Below are 23634 nucleotides of genomic sequence, written 5' to 3'. Positions count from 1 at the left end.
TAGACACATTATTTTTTATTATTTGTTTTAGTCTTGGACTGTGTGGCCTGTTTTAAGCCCCGAGGCCCCCTTTGACTTCTCTCTTCCCTTCCTCTCTTTGCGTGTACGGAAGCAGAGCAAGGGGTTTGGGAGAAAGGGAAACACGAGTTTACTTGGGGGGAAAAGAGGGAGGAGGGGCAGAAGAAGGATGGGACATGGACTTGGAGATAAAACAAATAGAAGGAGAAAATAATTTAAATTATATTATTTAATAATTTAAATTTTTAGATTGAAATAATTATTTAATATGTTATTAGAATTTAATTCATTAAGTTAAGTGATTATAATTTTAAATTTTTTTATTTTTATTTTATTTATTTAATAAAAATTAAGTATAATATAATATAAATTCATGCAAGTTTGAAGTTCGAATAAATCTATTTTAAAAAAATATAAATAATATTTTAAAACATTTTTTTAAATAAGTTTAAATTTATTTCTAGATTGCGATCGTTTATTACTAGATTTATGTTTTCGAACAGACCCTCTCTCCTTTTATGCGCATGGAAGCGAAGCAGGGAGCAGAAGCAGAGCAATGAGTTTGGAAAAAAGAGAGGGAACATATATTCAAGGAGGGAGCTGTAGAATGTTGGATTTGTGCTCGGAATTTATATGGGATTTAGCTGCTCTTCTGGTTATCTCATGAACTCACTGTCTTCACTAGTTTTTACCAAATTTACTGTTAAATATTATGGATTTGGAGCTCTCAAGTTCTTAAGAACAACCTCCAAGGTCTGGTCCAACAGTTAAGAAGATATTCTTCATCCCTGAACTTTCTGGGTTTAAAGCTTAGAGCTAGCATACAGGAGAATTTATTAAGCTTATATGAATACACCATGTCGATGTGAGAGATATGTCTTTAAGATCGTTCGAAAAAGGAACCATTATGGGACTTTTAATGGAGAAGATGCAAACCATTATGTGGCAAAAGACTCCCAAAAGCTCCGATAAAAAATGAAGAACTTAATCTGGGAAGGTCAGAACTCTAACCTACCACCACCCAATAATTAATGTGGAAATGAAAAAATCATGAAACGCCCTCTGCAGTAGAGGCCGTAAAAACGTGCGACATGCCAATGAAAGATGATCAGGATAGTGAGCATGGATTCTCTCACATCCTCCAAACATAAAAAAAAATCATGTTCTTCATTTATTTATTTTTACTACCAATAATTTCGTTGAATGACATGGATTGATTTTATTATTTTTCCTTCGAAATTCAAATGTTTTCATCCATCGTGTCCTTGTTTTCCTTCTTTCATGCATTTCCCCTTTCCACTCTAAAATAATCCTTCTGGTTCTCATCCAAAAAAACACAAAATTCTTCGTTTTTGTTGGTGTTTTTTTACTGAGAAGGTGTTTGGTACAGTAATGATATTTGTTTTTTAAAGTATTTTTTTGTTTATAAATATATCTAAATAATATTTTTTAACTTTTTAATTTATTTTTATATCAACAAATTAAAATGATTCAAAATTATCAAAAAAATTATAATTTCAAAAAAATTCTATTGAAATATTTTCTTATATTTTAACCAAATTATAATTATTTTTTAGATATTTTTTCCAGGAAGTTTTCCTTCTTTACATCTAAACCCGAAATTTTACAACTTTTAAATCCATATCATTGTCAAGTGGATTTTACAACTTTTAAATCCTCAATCCTTCTCCACTTGAACTATTATGCCTTTTAGAAAAAACAAAAACAATGAGCTTGGAACCAAGAGATTTGCTCTTTCTGTGATCTCAGGTTCGAACCCTGTGATTGCTCATATGATGGCCACTGGAGGCTTACATGGTCGTTAACTTCAGGGCCCATAGGATTAGTCGAGGTGCGCGCAAGTTGGCTAAGACACCCACATTAAACTAAAAAAAAAAACCAGAACAATGTCCGCGCTACATCTCCAGTTGGGATATTTTTATCTAAACATTAGAAAAAAAATATCTATACATTAAAAATGTGTTTTCCAAGAAAAAAATGATTATGAATGTAAAATCTAAGGCATATTACCCAACATAAAATTTTCAATACCAGACAATGGCTTATTACATTTTTTTTTAGATATTAAGATGATAACATATCGGATTGAACTTGGATAACCTAGGATAGGTAGCTAAATTAGCGACCTGGATCAAAAGACCATGATAATCTCATAAAAGCAAATTGAAACAAATAATAATGTCAAATTCTCAAGCAACCCCATGCTAAAAGATAAAAATAAAAATAAAAATAAAAATATTCAATTAAAAAAAGAGACTCGGGTGAACTCGAGTCAACCTGCTAATCTCGCGATCTAGTCATGCATCCTGCATGATTTAACATTTTTTTATCTCTTAGATTATTTTTCATTTAATCACACAACAACCAACCAAGTATATAGGACTCATCAAATAAAAAAACAAATAAGATAGATACATGGGCCTAGAAAAACAAAAAACAAGCCTATTTTTTAAAGTTGGATAACAAAATGAGTTTTGTTTAAGTCAAATAACAAAAAGAGACCATTAAATTACAAAAGATGACTTTTTAATACTTTTAAAAGGCTGAAAATGAATGAAAAAAATAACATTTAGAAAAAATAACAATCAAGCCAGGCACTTCAACCTACACACGTGTTTGGCCCATAAAAAGAGGTATGTCTTGTGTGTCATGCCTTTTTTTTTTCAATATTAGAGAATAGATAATGTGTCATCCGCCCTCTATTTATCTTAGAAAAAAAATATGCAGACAATGCGTCTTCAACATCAATAGATAACCCGACGCTTGTGTCTCCAGAATTTGGAGACCAAAGTGTCATTGGAAAATTAGGGCAAGGGTATTTTATGCTTTAAATTTTATTTTCAACCCATTTTTACCAAAAACAATTAAAAAACCTTAGAGACCTTAATAAATTGATTTTTGGCCTCAAATAACCTATAAACTTGTCCAAAAACCCAAAATCAACTTGAATACAAAAACTTTTTTAAGCTCAGGCCTACCATCTAAGGAGATAGGAAGGCTAAAATATACCTTAATGGAACTCTTCACATCGAATAGAACTCATTGACACTAATATCGACCTTTTTCATTACTACAATTAACATCAATTAACATTTCCTCTTTCTATCACCAGAATTTAATGACTTTTTCTCTCCTTTCTCAAATCAAGGAAAAAATAACAAAAATAAAGTTTTTAAATCTTACCTTGTGGATAATGAAGTAATGATGTAGAATAATTGATTTTCCTTTGTATGTAACTTTAAATGTTAAGTCTTTTGTTATTGTGTTTTATTGTGCTATTGATGGAAAGGTTAGCACTCAAGGGTAATTGATGTAAAAGGTTGGTGCCTTTTTAGGATCAGGTTGGTGGGAGAGATAATGATAAGAAAGTAGACATCATTTGAGGAGAGAGGTTAAGAGAGATAACAATTATCAAGAAAGTACATGTCGCATTAACAGTTCATGTGTAAATATAGAAGAACACGATGTCATACTTTCTTAGAGGTTTGTGACTCTGTATTATAGTGTGTGCTAATGCTAGGCTCGATAGGAATTTGGATGGGGTTAGGTTGAGATCCAAATAGTGTTGTTTGAGACGAAGCCTAATCCATGTGATAAGCTATCCAGTTTGGTGGTGACTAGTAAACCAGATTGACTAGTCTAGTGCTTCGGTTGGGGCATAACCATGTGATCGGACAACTTGGTTGTTCGGTTTAGTTGTTGGGCTAAGCCTAACTCATGTGACCAGTTAGCTTAGCTGGCCAGTCTAGCGATTAGATTTAGGCTTAGATCAGATAACAAGGTGTTTGATCTACTATTTTTTTAAAATATATATATATATCATTATCTGCCCTTAATCTTTCAAGTATATGTATGAAAGACTTAACTAATAGAAATAGAAGGGTGAGAACATTTGTTGTTTTATGCATGTCGTGTTACTTTCTTGTGACTTTTGTTAACATGTCATGCAAGAGTGATGAGAGTTCAGTTGACTAGTTTGTTTCTCCTAGGATGGAGAACACTTTCATTTGGACAGTAGAGAATGTTTATGATCATGAAAGTATTGTCGAAGTATTATGTGTGAAGAAGTTGAATAGGGACATGAAGATTTTATTGAGACATCTTGTTGGAGACATGTAAATTTTGGTTGGTGTTTCATTTAGACACATGAATATTTTTGTCGGAGCTATGAAGAATTTGTTTGAAGACATGAATATATTTGTTGGAGGCATGGCATGGTGATTTTTTTTTTTTTAGTTTAACGTGGATGTCCGAGCCAGCTTGCGCGCACCTCGACTAATTCCACGGGCCCTAAAGTTAACAACCATGTAAGCCTCCAATGGCCATCATATGAGCAACCACATGGCTCGAACTTGAAACCACAGAGAGAGCAAACCTCTTAGTCCAAAGCTTTTACCACTGGGTCACCTTCTAAATGGTTCACGGCATGGTGGTTTTGTTTGGAGACTTGGAGTTTCTGTTTGGGGCATTCGATGTGGGAATTCTTCATGGCTGGAGCAACTCCCTTGAAAGAGAATGTGACCGGTGTTTGTGGTTTGTGACCTTCTTTTGTATAATGTTCTTGTATGGAATTGTTTACATCTTGGTCACTTAAACTTACCTCGTGTAGAGTAAAGTAACGATAAAGAATAAATGTTTTTCCTTTGCAACTTCAAAAATTAAGTAGTTAGTTATTATACCTTACTGTATCATTGATGAAAAAGTTGGTACTGATTGGTATAAAAGATCAGCACATTATGGAGAGAGCTTTGGCAACAAGACAGGGAAAAGTCATTGGCGAGTAAATAAGCATGGTACCAACCCTTCGTGTGTAAGCATAGGTCGCAACACCATGCTTTCTCTGCATTATGGTGCATGCTAGCGTTGGGTTTCCAGGGAATTTAAACACGTTTGAGTCAAAGCCTAACCAATGTGACCAAACAGCTTGGCTATCAGATTTGGTGGTGCTCAATCAATCAAGCTAACCAGTTTAGTGATTGGGTCATGTGATCCTAACAGCTTGGCTATCAGATTTAATGCTCACGGATCAACCCGGCGTCTAGCAATTAGGTTAAGGCCAAACAAGAAGCCATCCAGTCTTTAAAAGAACAAAAAGATTGTATAATCATAAACCATCTATCTGATACTTGTTCGCAATTACCATGATAAATTAAAGTGGTGAAAAGTGCTTCCACATTATCCGAGTACAGAGCCAGACCATGCGTCACCTATCATCCAGCTCTCACAGCTGGTTTCATAAAACAAGTTTCTAGGACCAGACACGATATTGATCAACTTCGAGAAGACAAGTCCTTATCAGAGAAATGTCCTGTCCAGCATACTGGGACCAGCAGCAAGGACAACCTGAAAAATCCATTGACTGCACCGAACACTCTATGCCTCTAAGGGCATCCTCATACATGCTGACACTTTGTAATTTAATGGTCCCGGATATTAAATCAGATAAAGGGAGCTCAGGGAAAGAAAACGAGGGCATCTTCTCTGTAGGCTTTTTCTGAGGCAGGCACACAAGACGTTGAATGGTGAAAGCCAGCCAAAACACAAGCAAGCATTCATGTATTTTTTACTGCCTGATTAAATTTAAGTCATCACCAACCCACAATCAAGGTATACACAAATTCCAGTTCTAATCTTGATTTAAATTGAAGTTCTTAATATATTGTTTTTAAACATGCAATCCCTAATCAGCTATCTAGACTCAAAAGACTTCCACCTTACTCCACTGCCTAGCAAGTGCAAGCTCCCGAAAAAACTGAGCCAACTTAAGCACCACGTTTCCTCCATTTTTACCCAAACTATATAAAACAAAACTGTATAAAGCAAAATGATTTCTGAATTTCATGCATCAGACCTATGGTCCGAGTCCATGCTTACAACAGTCTCTTCACCCTCAAAAGAAGATGCTGGAAGCTTGCATCTTGTGCCCGTATTCTTCACTTCATCACATGAATAGATGAATATCTTCTTCACCATCTTACAGAACTCCCTGCAGTTAATAAAATAGATTTCAATAATCCAGTTATAATTTAATGGAAAAGAGACAATCAAGTGATATACAAGTTTCTAAATTACTTACGGCCATGGATCATCACCCACAAGCATCATATCACCCTCATCATCTGTAAACACAACAGCCCATTTTTTGGGTGTGGAGAGTTCTCCTTCGATTTCAAACATCTTCTCCAGCTCATATATAAGATCCCTGTATCCTTTCATCACAGTTAAATCAAGAGCACGGCCAACAGCAATCCCTTGCATTTGCACCTTTCCAGAATCAAAGAAAATCTTGCTCATCAGAAGGCTCAGACAGAAAGGAAAAAACTACGGAAGGCAGAACTTCAAATTTTACCTTAGTACGAGTTCTCATGGAGGTTGTGGAGCCTTGCTTGCTTTGTGACTCCTTTACCATCGCCTCTGATAAAACTTGCTTCTGTTCTTTTGAGTACATTGATACTTCCATTGTTTGGGCCCTCTCAGCCTCACTTGCAGCTGGAACAAGTCCTTTGGTGCCATTAGAATCAACAATTGGATATCCAGGCTCCTTCTCTGGAGGAGCAGAACTACCGGAGTTACTTGTCAGATCAATTCCAAACAACCGGCAACCTACAGAGTTCTCATACTTTCTCCCCTTCTCCACCTGCTCATTTATCAGGCAATTGCTTTGCCTTGATGATGTAGGAGAGGAAAAACCGGAGATAATTGACCGTGTTGTAGCAAAATTATTGTCCCCCACGGAATCCGGAAAAAAGTTGAGAGAGACATTCATGTTAGGTGAAGAAGGCCAGATTCCTTCTGGTCGGGCCCTTGTGTTGCAGCTACTGCTATTATTGAGGAGATTGCTATCAATTTCCTTCTGCCTCATAGACCAGACATGGCTTTCAGAGCTTTGGACTTCAATATTACTCCCCAGTTGGGCTAACTCGTGGGATTGGGTTGATCCATGATACCAGAAAGATGAAGCAGCTGAATTTGGAGTAATCACTACACTCCAATTAGTGCATAAAGTTCAAGAAAGTATAGATTAAATAATTCACATAGAGAAACCAAGACAATCATTCCACATACCAGATGTAGGAATATCTGTAGGTCTAGGCCTTTTGTTCTTCATCACCTGTTGAGTAAGATTTGGGGAAGCAGGGGCTGCAAAAGGCTCTATGTCCCATGGAGAAACTCTCTCTGGCCTTTGAATAGTTGCTGGTTCATCCCATTGAATCTGTGGGGAAAAATAATACGGAAACTAGCATAAAAAACAAGACAATGAATAAGTCAGCATTCACATAAGAATTCCACAACTGTAATCAACCTTCAAAGACCGCCATATAGAGCCAGACCACTCTGGAGAAATATCTCCAACTCCAACTATAGTTCCTGTGAACCTGATCACGCAGTTGCCACGAGAATTAAGGAACATCTTAAAACAACCATGAAACCCAGCAACCAAAAATATATGGCGGACATACCTTCTCTCAGGAGAATCCTCTCCCTCAAATCTCATCTTGAAGCGCATACCTACGGAAAATCCATTCTTAACAGCCTCCAGATATTTGTTCAGCCCAATGATATACTGGTTTGTCCTGCAGAAGGGTACAGAAAGTAAACTTTAGATTTGCGGGATAGGATGACCAATTAACAAGCACCGCACAGGTTTACAGTGATTAAGGAAATGATCAAACCTTGGCTTGTAGTACACAACAAAGAGGGTCTGTGTCAAAACAGCATGAGAGGCAGTAGCAAGCACTCCTAAGTGCATGCTTTGGCTGGATATCACCGATGATGGAATGGAGCTTTGCTGCCGAGCAAGACGCCGAACTCCAACTCGCAATTCCCTATTATGACCTCTACACAGCATATACAATAGAATTGTAAGCAGAAACAGAGACCTGAATTGAATAATAAATCAGATCATCTACGTTCAGCCACCTAAGAAACACAAAAGCATCTCCTGCAACCAGCCTTTTGGAAGTGACAAATGTGCTCCATCCTGTTGTAAGTAAATGCCTTCGCGGTTGACCTAGTTAAATAAGTAAAAAGAAAACATGTAAACTAGAAGATAGAGTAATACAACAGGTTGTGCTCCTATTTATCAAAAAGTCTAAACTCCAGCTTCTTAAGCGTTTCTCCGATTTCGGTAAATCGGAAAACAGCAACGTTGCACAAAGTAAAATCGATATGGAACATTTACCTCTAAATATATGCTTGAACCGCCACTCAAAGCCATGAAGATCTCTGGCAGCCAGTTCCTGAGTTGGTGTTGCTTGGCTCATGTCCTAATGAATATGAAATAGTGGTAATTAAAAACGGAAGTTTCAATGAACAACCACTACTACATCTAAACACCATTTAAGAGTAATTACCAAAGGAGGCAAGCATTCAGTGGCATGCTTTCTGAGAACAGAGAAGCCTCCATGGGTGCTAGTATCAGAAGCTGTTAAAATTTTGCAAAAGGAATGAATTGTTGGCTTTGCCGGCTCAGGTGGACAAGGGTCAGGACTTGTAGGTTCGGTTTGCTGTAATTGAATTGTAGAACAAGATCATTCATTCAGCAACCAAATGAAACAATAAACCCGAAAACAAAACACACGAAAACCCAAAAAGGAAAAACATTTGCTCACATCTACTTCTGGGTGCAGAGTAATCTGAGCATAAACTTCATCCGTGTCTTGTTCAGCCTAAAAATTTAAAGAAAACAAAAGTGAATAAAAGAAAATAATAAAAAACACTTCAAAGAAAACAGAAATAGGAAACAAGAGCAACGGTATTAGAATTACCAGCAGTTGAATGTTTACAACACGACAGAGGATCTTAGGTGGAAGATTAAACCGTGGGATTTGCTGATTCAGTTCTTGATTTGTTGATGCTTCTAACTGCATAAAGAATCCATAAGCCAAAAAACAATAAAGGTAGAGACTAAGATTTCGATCTAAGTGCTTTAAAACAATGAAAGTAGAGCAATGAAGAAAAATAAAAAAAAAGCTACACACTTGTTCCATGTGACCTTGAGGAAAGTAAAAAACTCTCTCTCCATCCTTTGGGACATCCACCAATGGCCCTGCACATGCCTTCCATAGCTCTGTATACAGATCATCACATCCTACACCCGTCAAAAACCAAATTAAAACACACAAAATAACAAAAGTTCTTAAATAATGTTTAAGTGGGTCTAAAACTCTGTTTGGTTGCTGAGAAAACCCAAGAAAAGTAAAGAGAACAGCAGATTAAGAGACATAAGTTTGGCATAATTTTAATCCCTTCAAAGCAAAAACCTCCACTCCATCAAAATTTATAATCTTTTGCACACCAAGATTAATTAATAGTACAGCTCAAAGCCCCATTTATTTTGCCTTTCTTCTCCATTCTCAGCGACCAAACAAAGCAGCAAAAGCCCATTCATTTTCTTGTTCACCAAATCAACACTCACCTCTTTCAGCATGAGCCATCAAAAGAACCGGTCAAGCAAGGTGGTATCAGAGAAGTAGAGATAAAACGAAGGAGTAAAGAAATAGAGAATCCGCTAAAAAGACGGAAGCTGGAGGAGGGAAGGAAAGAGAAGGTCTTTCAGGCAGTAAAGGACTCCCCCATTAAATGAGCCAGAAACCATATAAAACGCTGAGCAGACAGGACGTTTATGTAAGGAGTCATTTTACTTTCATAATTAAAGATATACAGGGAGTGGGAAGTGGCTCAGTCTCTCTCTCTCTCTCTCTCTCTCTCTCTCTCTTCTGTTTCAGGGACAAATCCGCTCCTGCTGCTTTATAGTCTTCTCATTCACACAAAAACCGCTGTTTTTTTTACAACACACAAGAGGGAGGAGTGTTTTGTTGTAGCTGCTGCTGACTTCTTGTTGTGATCTCTTTCTCTGTCTAAAAGGACTTAAAATCAACGTTATCGATATTTTTACCTAAACCCCGAAAACTAGAAGAGCTCTCTCCGGCTGCCCAAGATGTAATCTTTGAGTATTGTAATCTTTGAGCCTCATTCTGGTTTCTCTCTCTGTCTAGTTTTTAGTCACTCTCTACTCTCTTCCCTTCTCTAGTCGTTTTAGCTTACCTTACATCTTGTTTGTGATTTTTCTTTTCCTTTTTCTCTCTCGCCAATCGCTATTTACTGCTGCATTTAAATAGCTAGGCACCAATCTATAGAATTAGAGTATATTAGACCGTACTACTACAACAGGAAAAAAACAGGCAAGGCATCGGCGAGGCATCCATCCACGCTAACCTCTTATTAACCATCGTTAAAAGCGTGCTTGTTTTTTCGTTTGGAAAAACATTTTCAAAAAATTTATAATTTTTTTATTTTAAGTTATTTTTTTTTATAATTTTAGATTGTTTTGATGTGTTAATATTAAAAATAAATTTTAAAAAATTATTTTTTTAATATATATTTTTTAAAAAAAAAAAAACACCAGTACTCCACCGAGGTTGTGTTTAAAAATTAAAATTGAACAAATGCGGTACACAGACTATATGATTGTCGTCATCACATGAAACTCATTCGTGGGGTCCACCATCAGACGGCTGCCTTAATATGTGCATTTTGCCTCTACGCGCATTACTTGGTGACGAAAACACTTTTCCTTGATTTAAATGGTGGGTATTATTAACTAGTGGTTTAATTTGTATTAATAATGGATTTTAATTATGCTGCTCCCAGGGGGTTGCTTATAACACAGTTATTAAACACCGGCTGGCCTGAAAGTAAATTCAGGACATGATGGAACTAGCTGAGGTTGGGTTTAAAGTAAAATCTATTTAAATTTAATTTAATTGATTTTTTTAAAATTTGATTTGATTTTTTTTTTATAAAAATCTCTTTAAAAAATATTGTTTAAAATAAAATTTTAAAAATAAAATGACATAATTTTGGATTGATCTGGATTAATACATGATCCAACCCAAGCTAGATCGGATTTAAAAACTTAATCCAAAATTTGATGTGGTTCATGACTAAATCATAGGCTGGTCAATTCAATTTATAAATCAGTTAATCAATCAAATTTAATTATAAAATAATATTATTTTGGATAAAAACTAAATAATTTATATATGTTGATATTTAATCTAGTGTTAAAATATTCTAAATAATATAAACAAAAATCAATAACAATAAATAAAACTGTGATGACTTAATTTAAAATGATAAAATTAAAAGGAATTAAGTTTAGTGACCAAAGTAAAAATAAAAATTTCAGATATTTGTTTTTAAAAAATTGGTTATAAATAATAATATAATCAGTGAAATATAAAAGGACATACTATATCCTCAAATCTTTTAGTTTCCTTTTTAATTTATAATTATATATAATCTTAACTCTCCCTCTCTCTTTTCTTTTGTTTTTTTTTCCTAACCTTGTAAGGGATCGTGACTTCCTTTCCCAACCTATAATCACGTACCATTGAAAATCAATATATGCATGATAATCACGAGAAAAATGATTTTATCAAGCAAAGAAAAATCTTCCCACCATTAAAAGTTGTTGGGACAAATAATTTAATATGTATGTTTTGTATTGTGGTGTATAATATTTTTTAAATTTATTTTTTTTATTATTAACATTATATAATATATCAAAATCCTAAAAAAATACTAAAAAAAATATCAAATTGAAATTCTTTCATCCCAACACGCTTTTAAATAATGTTTCACACGCAAAAACAAACCTCCATAGACTCTCACTTTCACCATCTACTCAAGTCATTAACTATGGATGATATCATAAACTTTCACGCTGGCTAGTTGAGGTATTGGAATTTCTTACCGTGTTATTACATGATGTGTGATCCTTGAGAGGAGTTGAAATAATTATGACAATTAATGATATAAGCATCTATGTAAGACATACGCAAGAAGACATACAAAAATCGAGATTAAATTTTATAGCAATTAAAACGATCGATGTTGAGTTTCAGTGCTTTATTTGATATTATGATGTATAATGTTTTTAAAAAATATTTTTTTATTTTTAATATTAATACATCAAAATTAACAAAAAAAAAAAAAAATATTAATTTAATATTTTCTCAAAATAATATACTTTTAAAATAGAGTTTCGAACACAAAAATAAATGTGATCATTTCAAGCATGTGGTGAACACAAGCTTAATATCTTATGAGATCTTGAGGGGCCGACTCATATATCTCTTCGAAACTTGTTTTATTTGCAATCGTACATGTATCTGATACCTTTGAAAGGCAAAAAAATAAATGACCGATCAAATTTGAGGAGTGTTTTTGGATATTAGCACAATAATATATATATATATATATATATTCACGAGTTTTTTTTTCTGCGACTCATGAATTACATGCTACATCTGCAGCTCGTAAGTCGCATGCATGTCTTGTAATTCTCTAGGAAAAGTGGTCATGGCAGTTTTTTTCAAGTTTATGACTCCATATCACAAAAACTCAACCCCACAGGAATCACAATTTACAAATACAATTCACAATTCACCTTCAACAAACTTCACAACATACTAGACAATTTTAAAAAATCAACACCCTTCACGATTCAAAACTAAACACAATGAAAATTCTCACAATATTATATTAAATTTAAACTAAATTTATAATTCTCAAAACATAAAACATATAATATAACTACATCTAAAACTCACCCCAACTCGTGGATAAGTCTACACCACCTTCCCAACTTGCCAATCTCAAGAACAAATTAGCATCGATTTGATACCAAATTAATATAGAGAAAGCATGTATTATTTCTTTAAGTGTTGAGTGTGGATGGTGAAAACAACGACTAAAACTCGGTGCGAGAGCTGCGAGTGGAGAGAAAGCCTCATCATGATAGAAAAAGAGGGAGGGAGGTTGTCTCACAGTGACCAATAGGGTGTTTCACGATAGAGAAAGAAGGTGATGGTAGTGGGTAACAACGGGATGTAGAGGCGGGTGGTGGTTGTGGAGAGAGAAGGGAAATAAAAAAAAATGAAAAGAAACTAGGTATATGAGTTATAATTTGTGAGGAGTCATGAATCGCATACATAACATATGACTCATGAAAGTATCAATTTTTTCTAAATATTTTTTGAAATGTGGTTTTTTGAAAAGAAAAAAAAGCCTCCAAATTTGAGTGTAATATAAAAAACACATTATAGATTTAAATGAAAAAAAATCATGTTTATATGGTGATTTTTTTTTCAATTTTTTTAAACCTCTCCTTCATGACAATCTCGCATGCCTCATTGCTACTTTTCTTCTCCTAGAAGTAAGAATATATGATTAGAGCATATGATCATATGTAAATGAAGTCTTAAAGAATGTTTAATATTTTAATGGTGGTTGTTTTTTAAAATATTTTTTATTTAAAAATATATTAAAATAATTTTTTATTTTTTTAAAATCAATTTTAAATATTAATATATAAAAAAAATATAAAAATATAAAAAAGAAATATAAAAAAAATTAATAAAAAAATTTAAATTTTTAATAAACGATGCAATGCCATGCAAGCGTTTACCGCAGTGAATAGAGAAATCACTGCTGGAAAGGAAACCAGTCTTGGTAAAGGCGGCGGGACTCAAATAAGGAAATACATGTCACATCATCATACGGCACCACGAGAAGGGTGACCGCTCTCCGTTCCATTCCGTTATCTCGGCCGCCGTTACAGTTTATTTGCCGTCTATTTCTTTGTCTACATCGTGGCAGGCAGAGGTGCTGGCTCGTGTATACCCGGCAGACCCAATTTTTGTCCTTGCTTTTCTAATTTTAATCTCTGGAGAATTTTATGATATTTTGTTTTTTCGACATTGGAGAAAACAAATGGTCATTTACACGTTTTACTGACTAAGCAGGAGAGCATGGCAAGGGCGTTGGCTTTTGACGCGTCAGTTTCGTTTTATTTAAAACCCACTCTCCTTTCATTTCAGGTAACTACACGCGCATAATTTCACAGCAGACGGGAGACGGGGATTGGGTTTTTGTTTTCCACCTCTTAAGAGCCTTTTTATTTTTCATTTCAAATATTTTCAGATAATTTTAAATGAAAAATAAATTTTAAAATATAAAAAAATATATTATTTTAATATATTAAAAAAAACACTTTAAAAACAAATATTAAAACAATATCAAGCGGATTAATAATGTAATAAAGTGTGGGTTGGGTTTGTGTGTTAACAGTAAAGTTGCAAAGGTGATCTGTTAGGTGGTCCCTAGTACTCGTCATAATGAGAACCTAATTAATCTAGGCCACGTGGTTTTTTGTACCCACGTGTCATTATCCGACTTGTCTTCTATGTTCAATGCAGGACATTCTGTCTCCGTTTTCTTAAACACGGTGAAACTTCTCAAATTTTCGGGGTACAGAAAATTAATTAAACAAACGTCGTATCTTGTCCTCAACCTCCACGTGTTTTCACTTAAAGTCAGTTCCCCTGGTAATTGTGTCGGTCCCCAATAGGTTGACTCATGTACAAAAGAGTGTGTTTGGTATTATAAAAAGCTTTTGTAGTTATGATTTAAATAAAATTATATAATAGTTTTATTAACTAAATAAAATTAAATTTGTGATTGAGACAAAATGTAACCTTAATGATATAAATAAATACTTCAAAACTCAATCAGCTTTGTGGGTTGATTGATAAATTATGATTTGAAAAGTTTCAAATTAAAAAATAACTAAAAATAAAATATAATTAAGTTTTTAATAACTTAATTGATCCATTTAAATTCAATAAAATAAATACTCTTTTTTTCGATAAAGATACGATAGGGAATTAGTTATTGCATGGAGTATCTCCTTGTTCGGCTAATGATAGAACAAAAGTAAAATATATTTAAATTATAAAGAATTGATTGAAAATTACAAATAAAAAAAACAAAAAATTACTTTAATATTTCCTTAAGTCTTCGTCTTTATATTATATATATATATATATATATATATATAAACAAAAATCCATTATTTTCACAATCCATCAAAGAAACGCATCCTACGATTGTGTTTCTGCCACCTACTCCTTACTTGGTAGGTGACAAATTGTCATTCCATTAAAATCCAGTTTTAATACAGATATAACAAGAACTTTATTATATGTACGGATAAAAAACATAGTATTTACTTGTAAGGGTGCCCATACTCCTCCACTACCGACTGACTCATAAGTTTTTTTTTTTAATACGAAAAAAAATACACAGGTATTATAAATATGTTATTTATAAAAAAAATATTTAACTGTAAATCAAAAGGCTGGGTTGTATATTTAACAAAATAAATTAAAAATTATATATATCAATAAGTATTTTTTTTAACTCTAATTAAAGATTAAGTTGAAAAAATAAAAATAAATAAATACTAAAATATATGATATCGCGCGGCAAGAAGTTCTTCAATTTTATTTTACTTTATTATACGTTAATAAAAAGATTTGTAAGAAGAATAATAATTTAAATTCAAGTGAAATAAAATATATTTCTATTAGAATTCCTCTTTTAAGTAATATATTTTCTATAACTATATTTTTTACATGTAGTTAATATTAAAAATAAATTTTTAAAAATTAAAAATATTATTTTAATATATTTTCAAGTAAAAAATATTTTAAAAAATAACTACTATCATATTATTAAACACTTATCGAGAAAAGGATCATGAGCAAAATATACATATACATACATATATACATATACATACATATATACATATATACATATACATATACATACATATATACATATATATATATATTCTTGTATATATTCTTGCTTTTTAGGATCTTTCCAATGTTAATTATATTTTTCTTTGCACGATGACGTGTGCTAGGTGAGTGTTGGTAACCTTTTTTGTTTTTCGGTACAAAAACTAAAATACCCTTAAAACTAAATAATAATTGCAAAAGGTTAATTATAAAATTACTATAAAGCCCATAAAACCAATGCTAAAAAACCTGGATGGTAAGGGCAATTTAGTTTTTTTAAGGTTAATACAATGATCTTATTGGTATTAAAAAATAAAAAAGTTAATGTTGCCCTCAAAACAAATAAAAAATGATAAATTAACCTCGTGAAGATATAATTTTATCCTTTAAAATTAATTCATTTGATTTTTTAGTTAAAAATAAAATTATAATTTTATTATTAAAGTCCATAGTAATTGAAGGTATATTTATAGTACTTTCCTTGTAGGGTTTAGGTTCTTGTAATATTAATCACCAAGCATCGTATTGAGTTAAACTGATTCGATTATTCTTGAGGACATGGTGAAAGCGCGAAACATAACTCAATTTTTTTAGTTTTTGGGTAAAAAGTAGGTTTATACATATGTTTGAATAGATTTTCTTTGTGTTTTTATTAAATTTGAAATTTAAGATTTTTTTGCAAATAAGATTGGTTTTATGCAAATATGATCACAAAACTAAGAAATCAGTTTTAGAACTCGGAAATTTTTTTTTGGTTTAGCTTATATTTAGGTATTGTTTTGGAACGCGGTGTGAACGACGTTCCTTAAACTTTTTTAATATTTTTGTTTAAAATATTTTTTTTATATATTTTTGAATCGTTCTGATATGTGAATATAAAAAATAATTTTTAAAAAATAAAATAATTTTATTTTAATATATTTTTAAACAAAAAAATATTTTAAACCTTCATTTCTATTACAATTCTAAACACGCATCCGAACAAGCTCACAGTCAACACCTTGCATGATTTAGTGTCAAGTTTTTTTTATTTTTACGAGACTTCCAGCATATGTTATTTGCGTATTTTATGAGTATGATAGCTGAGAAATTGAAGGGAGGAAAAACCGAGTGGCAAATTATTGGTCGGCTAAAAATTTGAAGTGTGTGGTGGTTGGGGGGCGAAGATCGTCGTGGGAAATGAATCAAATGAGGCGGTGGTGGTGTGGGTGCGCAGAGGCTTTTTTTTTTATTTTATTTCCTTTAATTTAGAGAAGAATCGTAGCGAAAGCATAAAGAGTTCGTTAACAAGGACCAAAACTTTAACTAAGCTACAACCGAGATTTTATTCCTCCAGCATCTTTTAAAATCTAAGCAACTCTTTTGACTAACGAGAAAGGAAAATCCCATTAATCATGTTGTACCTGGAGGAGATTACAATGAGCTGGATTTTTTCTGTCCGTCTCTAACCCCAAATATTTAAATTAATCACCTTTCTTCACATTTAATTTAGTGAAAGCTAGTTTTATTTTTTATATCAAAACCATAAAAATAAAATATTAATTTAATATTTTTCCAGGATAAAATAATTTTAAAACATGGTTAAAAATACATTACCAAACATGAACTTAATACCTCAAGAAATTTCATAATATTTTTAAAAGAATAAAATAAAAAGTAGAATCGTATAATCTTATACGTCCATCCGATCCGATCTGTAGCTTCCTCTAGGACTATAGAGTAGATCCCCTGTAAATTGTTAAAAAAAAAAAAAAGGGCTAGATATTTGACCAAATGACAAGTTAACACAAAATTAGCGGTTCCTCGTGACTGACTGGAATGCCTTTTCTGGGCATGAAGGCCTGGTATCTTGACAGAATCTTCTGCATTGTTCCCGTTACTTCGGGCTGTTGATAATAAAAGAAGGAAAAAAAATCTCTCTCTCTCTCTCTCTCTCTCTCTCTCTCTGTGTGGTTGGGTGACGCTAAAGTTAAGTAGAGAGGGAAAGAGCTGTTGACTCTCTCTAGACACTGTGCCCTCCTTTTGCAGCAAAAGATAATGGCAAAATTCATGATTGGTGGGGGCTGGTGATCTTGTATGAACACCCCATGTGGAGACCAATTCAGTTTGTGCTCCTTCGCTACCCTGAACCTTGCAAATTTGGGGTGCCCCACAATTCGGAAAGGGTTTGCCCCCTCCCTCCCTAATGGCTAATGCTATGGTTTTTCTCCTCACGCCCACCTGTGTTTTTGTACACTTGATAATAATAATTATTATTATTATTAAATTATAAGCATTCGAAGTATTTTATGACCATCACAGATACAGATTTTACTGAAATGCGTACATATTTGACTTTATCAATTCACAATAATTATACGTTTTTATTTGTTTAAGTTTTAATCCCATATATTTTTTTAAATTAAATTATTTTCTTGTTGATTATATAAATTGTTTTTAAATCTATCAAATCAATCGATATCACATTAAAAAACTCACATCACTTAATTTGAAATTGTAAGTAAAACAAGAACTCGAGTTAGAAGGTTTTAACATTAACTCTTTCAATCCAGTTTTAATTACGTTAAAAATAAATGGTCCGAACGGGACATTAATCATATACTTATCTGGTTACCCAGGGAAAGACAAAAGAAACTAGCATTTGGAAGAAAATCATGAACGATTGGACTGGATGCAGTTGGGGGAATCGTTTTCCAATTTACTGTTACTTTCTTTTTTTTAAGAATAAAAAGGAGTTTACTTTATTTACATTCGACAACCATTATATTAAACTACTTCTATTTTTATACAAGTGTCTTATTTTTTTCTTTTTTCGGTATTCTCCTTTCAAATGTCAGTTAAAAAGTCAAAATATAATAAATACTCCACTTTATTTTCTCCTTTATTTACGTTCACTGGAAGGTATAGAGGCGGGATTATCTGCTAAAAGCTTCATCTTGCAAAGATATAGAGAAATAGTAATTTTGTGATTAAATTTGTTTGAAAGTTTGGTAGTGATTGAGGTTTAAAGTGTTTTTTTTTTAAATGATTGAAAATATATAAAAAATAATTTTAAATTAAAAAAATTAAAGTTTGATGAAAGACGGTTTTAACCTCTTCTCCAACGGGCTAAATATAAAGTTGCACTTGCCGATCATAAGGAAGAGAGCCGAAAGCCTTGTTGTAAAGCCTTTCTTTCATACCTGGAATGAAGAAATAAGGCCCACTACTGAAGGAAAGATGTCTTCATAATAAAGAGAAGAAAGTAGCCAGGACAGGTGTCTCGTCATGCTTGAGCCAGTCATCAACTGCAGAATTAGGTTCAAGGACGCTAGCACCTCTTAAATTCAAACAATAGCAAGTACCTCTAATAATTATAATTAAGTAATACTTTTAAAAGCATGGTAGATCTACTACTGTAGCTTTCCCGCATCTTTCACTTATTATTATATTATATTATTATAATGATTATATTATATTATATTATAGTATTGTTTTTTCTTTTAGTTTTATTAATAATTTTTTTTGTTTGATTTAGTTTGTTAATGTTAAATTTTTTTATTTAGTTATTAGATTTTCATGATACAGATCTCAGGTTTGATGGGTTAATCTGATTTGACGAGTTAACCCAAATTTTTTTCTTTTTAATTAATTTTTTTCGTTTAGTTTATTTTGTTAATGTTAAATTTTTTTCTATTTAATTATTAGACTTTTATGACACGTATCTTGGGTTTGATGAGTTAACTTGGTTTGATGGGTTAAACCCAGTTAATTCTGGGTAAACCCGTCAATTTATTTTCTATTTAGTTATCAAATTTTCATGACGTGAATCCTAGGTCTTACGGGTTAACCTGATTTGAAGGGTTAATCTAATTAATTCAGATTTTTTTCTTTTTCTTCATTATATTTTTTCTGCATTTTGGTTTTTTCTTTTTAATTAATCTATTTAATTATCATATTTTTATAACATGACTTTATAACCAGACCCACATCCAATATTATTGGGTCTAGTGTTGCAGTCAGACTCACTTAAACTTGGATTATGCAAGTTTAATGTTATTATTAATATTATTTTTAGGTCAGACATTGCAGCCAAATCCAAGACTCTTAAGTATAGCTTTACAGAAAAATCTAATACTTTTAAATTTTATTTTTTATATATATTTTTTACATAAAAAAAGATCTGCGGCATCGCGCGGGTTATGTAACTAGTAACATCCAGAGGCTGTTAGAATTCAAAAACGATTTGGATGTCTCCACCATTTATTAACTTAAACATGCCTAATCAATAGTTTAGGAATGCTGTAGACAAACTAATAAATGCAATTCATGGTTGTTCCATATTAATTATTTGTTTTTTTTTTTTGGCTAAGGTTATGAAAATGATTTTATATTGCTTTATAATAAACTTATTGGATTGAAAGTTTGTTGAGTTCAAAACTTGTATATATATACAATTAGTGAACGTGTTGTGGATATATTTATAGACTAGAACAGTGCTGGAAATTATAGTAATAGTTGTTTTTTAAAGTATTTTTTACTTAAAAATATATTAAAATAATTTTTTATTTTAAAAGATTTATTTTGACACCAGCAAGACAATCCAAGATCATAAAAATATTAATCTAAGGCAAAAATAAATTTAAAAATTTTTAAAAATATTTTTTGAGCACAAAAAACAAACACGCTAGATATAATTTGTTTTTGAGATGGTAGCGTGCTTTTGAAGAAAAATAATTTTTTATATATATTTTTAAATTATTTTAATATATATATATATATATATATATATATATATATATATATATATATATATATAATCCCACTTTGATGTCTAAATGGCGAAAGAACTTCACATTAATGGAAGATCTTAAGGATTAAAGGGTAGGAGCAGAGAGCTTCTAGGACCTTCGAGGGCGAGCTAGAAGAGAGGTCTCTCTCCCTCCCTGCCTCTCTCTTTCTTAAATAACGGGAAGCAATAATATTTTATAGCTTTTTATGAAGAAGAGTAAATTATTTATAGAACATATTCCACTCATAATATGTCTCCATAAAAAGTAAAAAATAGAAAACATGCATGGATATTTATGAACTTATTATAGGTCACCACACCGAACAATTGAAAGCTTTTTTTTTTTTCGTTCCCCAGAGATCTCAATTGCTTAGAACCAGATGGAATGATTGTGCTTTTAGTTCCTTTTACATTTTAAGAATTTTAATTAATTTTTCATTTTTTTAATTTTAAATAATAATCTCTCAACTTTATTGTTTTCTTTATCTGTTGTAATTTTAATAAAAATATTAAATAATTCTTAAATGATGAGCATCAATTAGTATATTTCTGGATTGATTCGCGTGCCCATGACGGGGAAAGATAGTTGTGGAGAAAATATTTCACGTGGTTAGGATAATCAAATGGAAGAAATTTAAGTTGTAAGAAAAAAAAAAAAAAAAAAAAGACTTAAAACGATATAAATGTGACTTTCGAAATTGTAAATCCATAAAAGAAGCTGAATCGTAGAAATTTTTGAGAGGTCACGTCACATATGAGCGTGCATGGAGACATGTACTGGCCATATTATTAATGACCCAAGCATGTGACAAAAATAGTAGTTCGATCAAAGCAAGTGCTGGAGAGGCCTCCCAAAAGCACTGTTATTAAACATTAATGAACAAATTATTGGCCTTTGTCTCATAATTTGCAGATCACAACCCCAATCATGGTTCTTTATTTACATAAAAGAGGATTAAAAAAGAATGAATGGATGGGCTTTTGTTATTTTTGCTTAATAGCACCTTTTTTTTTCATACAGGTGAAATAACACAATTAAAAAAATATATTAAAATAACATGGTTTGTATATATTGTGATTGAAAAATATAATATTTATAACTTGCTGAAATAACTACATCTAAAAAAATTATTAAATTGGGAGGAGAAAGGAGAGAGAGAGAGAAAAAGATTTCAGAGACGTATCGAAGATTTGATTATGACACCATTAGTATTATAAAAAAGATTTCGATGAGACGAATCCAACGACACCAAGGTCACAATTGAAAAGAAATATCAAAATAACATAATTTGTATATGTTATGATTGAAAAATACAATATTTATAGCTTGTTGCTATTCTAAATAATTACATCTAGAAAAATTATTAAATGGGAAAGAGAGAGAAGAGAGAAAAAAAGAGACTCCAGAGACATCAAAACTCTGATTACGACACCATTAGTATCATAAAAAGTTTTCAATGAGACAAATTCAACGACATTAAAGTTGTCAAGGGTGGCAAGTGGTTCACTTGTCTTTAGCGACAAGTGTAGCACAATCGGGTTACCGTTGATGACCTTTTTTTGTATTGTTAGATTCATCTCATCGAGATCTTTTCAATGATATTAGTGTTGTTGTAATTAGAGTTCTGATGTGTCTTCAAGATCTTTTTTTCTTTTTCTTTTTTTCTCTCTCCTCTTTCATGCCCATTTAATACTTGTGTTTAAATCGTTATTCTAAATAGTGACAGGCTATAAATATCATGTTTCTCAATCGTGACATGTATAAACTATACTGTTGTGTCAACATTTTTAATTTTGTGTGTTAATTTTTTTAAAAAATATCATGAGCTTTACATTTTTTTTCTATACAAATAATGACTCACTTTTAACCTAATTGAACACTTCTAAGCTATTGGCTCCTTGTCTGATGTTGAGAATCTTGAGAACTAAGAACACTCCATCTCTCCTACCTCTTATCATAGGTTTTTTTTTTATTTAAAGAAAAACATGTTTAACAAATATTTTTAGCATAATATAACAATTTAAAAAATATTTGGGAAAATTGAATAGGCTAATGAAATGCATGGTTGGGAACAACATAACCTATTTTTTTTTAATGTACATGTTGTCTTGCTAGGAATAAAGCAACATATAAATTGTGTTGTTGGGAACAACATCGTAGAATTAGGTTGTGCTATTTTGAACAACACAACCTATAAAATTAGAAACCCTTTGCATCTTTTTTTCAATTTCTCCTTTGCATCTTATACTCCGACCCTTCCTCTCCCTCGCCCACCCGAGCTTCCCCTCCACTTTACAACCATTTTTTCCTTCAAAATTAAGCTTTATCTCATCATCTTTTCCTCTCTTTTTGCTTTTTTTCTTCCACCCAAAATCACTACCCCCTCTCTTTCACCTTCTATTACCGCAGACTTGCCATCACTTCCACTGCTACCACTAAACAAGGTAAGCACTTAATCTCATTCTTAATTTTATGGATTTAGTTGTTATTGTATGATTATGCTAAGATTTAAATGATTATTGTTTGAGTTGATTATGTTATGTTAGGGTTTAATTGAGGTTAGATGAATTAGGTGTGAATTGTTGCTATCAATTAAATTAATTAGGTATAAATTACTTTTTATTCGAAAATATATTAAAATAATTTTTTTAAAATTATTTTTGACATCAACATATCAAAACAATTCAAAAATATAAAAAAAATTAAACAAAAAAAATTAAAATTTTCATGAAATGCCGCTTATAATATAATTTCAAACGGACCAAAGTGAGTGCTTTTGTGTGGATTTTATGAGCAATTTGGATAAAATAATCGAAGAAGGAAGAATAAGAAAAAGACAACATGGAAAGGAAGAGGATAAAGGGTATGTGCAAAAAAGTTAAAAGGTCTTCTTTCGAATCCCATTGGTTTCATCATAACATAACCAGCTCCGGTGTTCAGGGCCAATGTGAAGGTAACGCTCCGAAAAAGCAAGCGGATTGAAAGTGGGATTTATGGTTTTTTTTTCTCAAAATAATATTTGGTGCATGCGTTTTTGCGTTCCGGGGATTCTAATAAAAAAATTGAGATTTTTGGTAACAAAAAGTTATTTTTTTTTCCGCCTTTACCAAGAAAATAGGAGATTTTTCTATATATCAATAACCGAATCCAAACGCATGAACGCTATATTA

General features: G+C 32.0%; 1 protein-coding gene across 3 annotated transcripts; it reads right to left on the bottom strand.

The window, feature by feature from the left end:
- Positions 1-5649: 5649 nt before the first annotated feature.
- On the bottom strand, positions 5650-10153 carry LOC133691108 (auxin response factor 18-like). Of its 3 annotated transcripts, none has more exons than XM_062111447.1 (14): positions 9458-10153; positions 9021-9109; positions 8808-8903; positions 8652-8708; positions 8394-8546; positions 8222-8306; positions 7960-8050; positions 7713-7877; positions 7500-7613; positions 7343-7415; positions 7105-7252; positions 6389-7020; positions 6116-6303; positions 5650-6025 (listed from the first exon to the last, which is right to left on the bottom strand). In XM_062111447.1, the coding sequence occupies exons 1-14, from the start codon at positions 9474-9476 to the stop codon at positions 5878-5880; spliced, it is 2058 nt and encodes a 685-aa protein (XP_061967431.1). In that variant the 5' UTR covers positions 9477-10153; the 3' UTR covers positions 5650-5877. The 3 variants fall into 3 exon arrangements, with proteins under 3 accessions (XP_061967431.1, XP_061967428.1, XP_061967429.1); XM_062111444.1 differs by having other exon boundaries at positions 9021-9130; positions 9458-10152; XM_062111445.1 differs by having other exon boundaries at positions 6389-7002; positions 9021-9130; positions 9458-10150.
- Positions 10154-23634: the final 13481 nt, after the last annotated feature.

The sequence above is a fragment of the Populus nigra genome, chromosome 4 (assembly GCF_951802175.1).
Source record: "Populus nigra chromosome 4, ddPopNigr1.1, whole genome shotgun sequence".
Lineage (NCBI taxonomy): Eukaryota > Viridiplantae > Streptophyta > Magnoliopsida > Malpighiales > Salicaceae > Populus > Populus nigra.
This window is presented reverse-complemented; position numbering and strand designations above follow the sequence as displayed.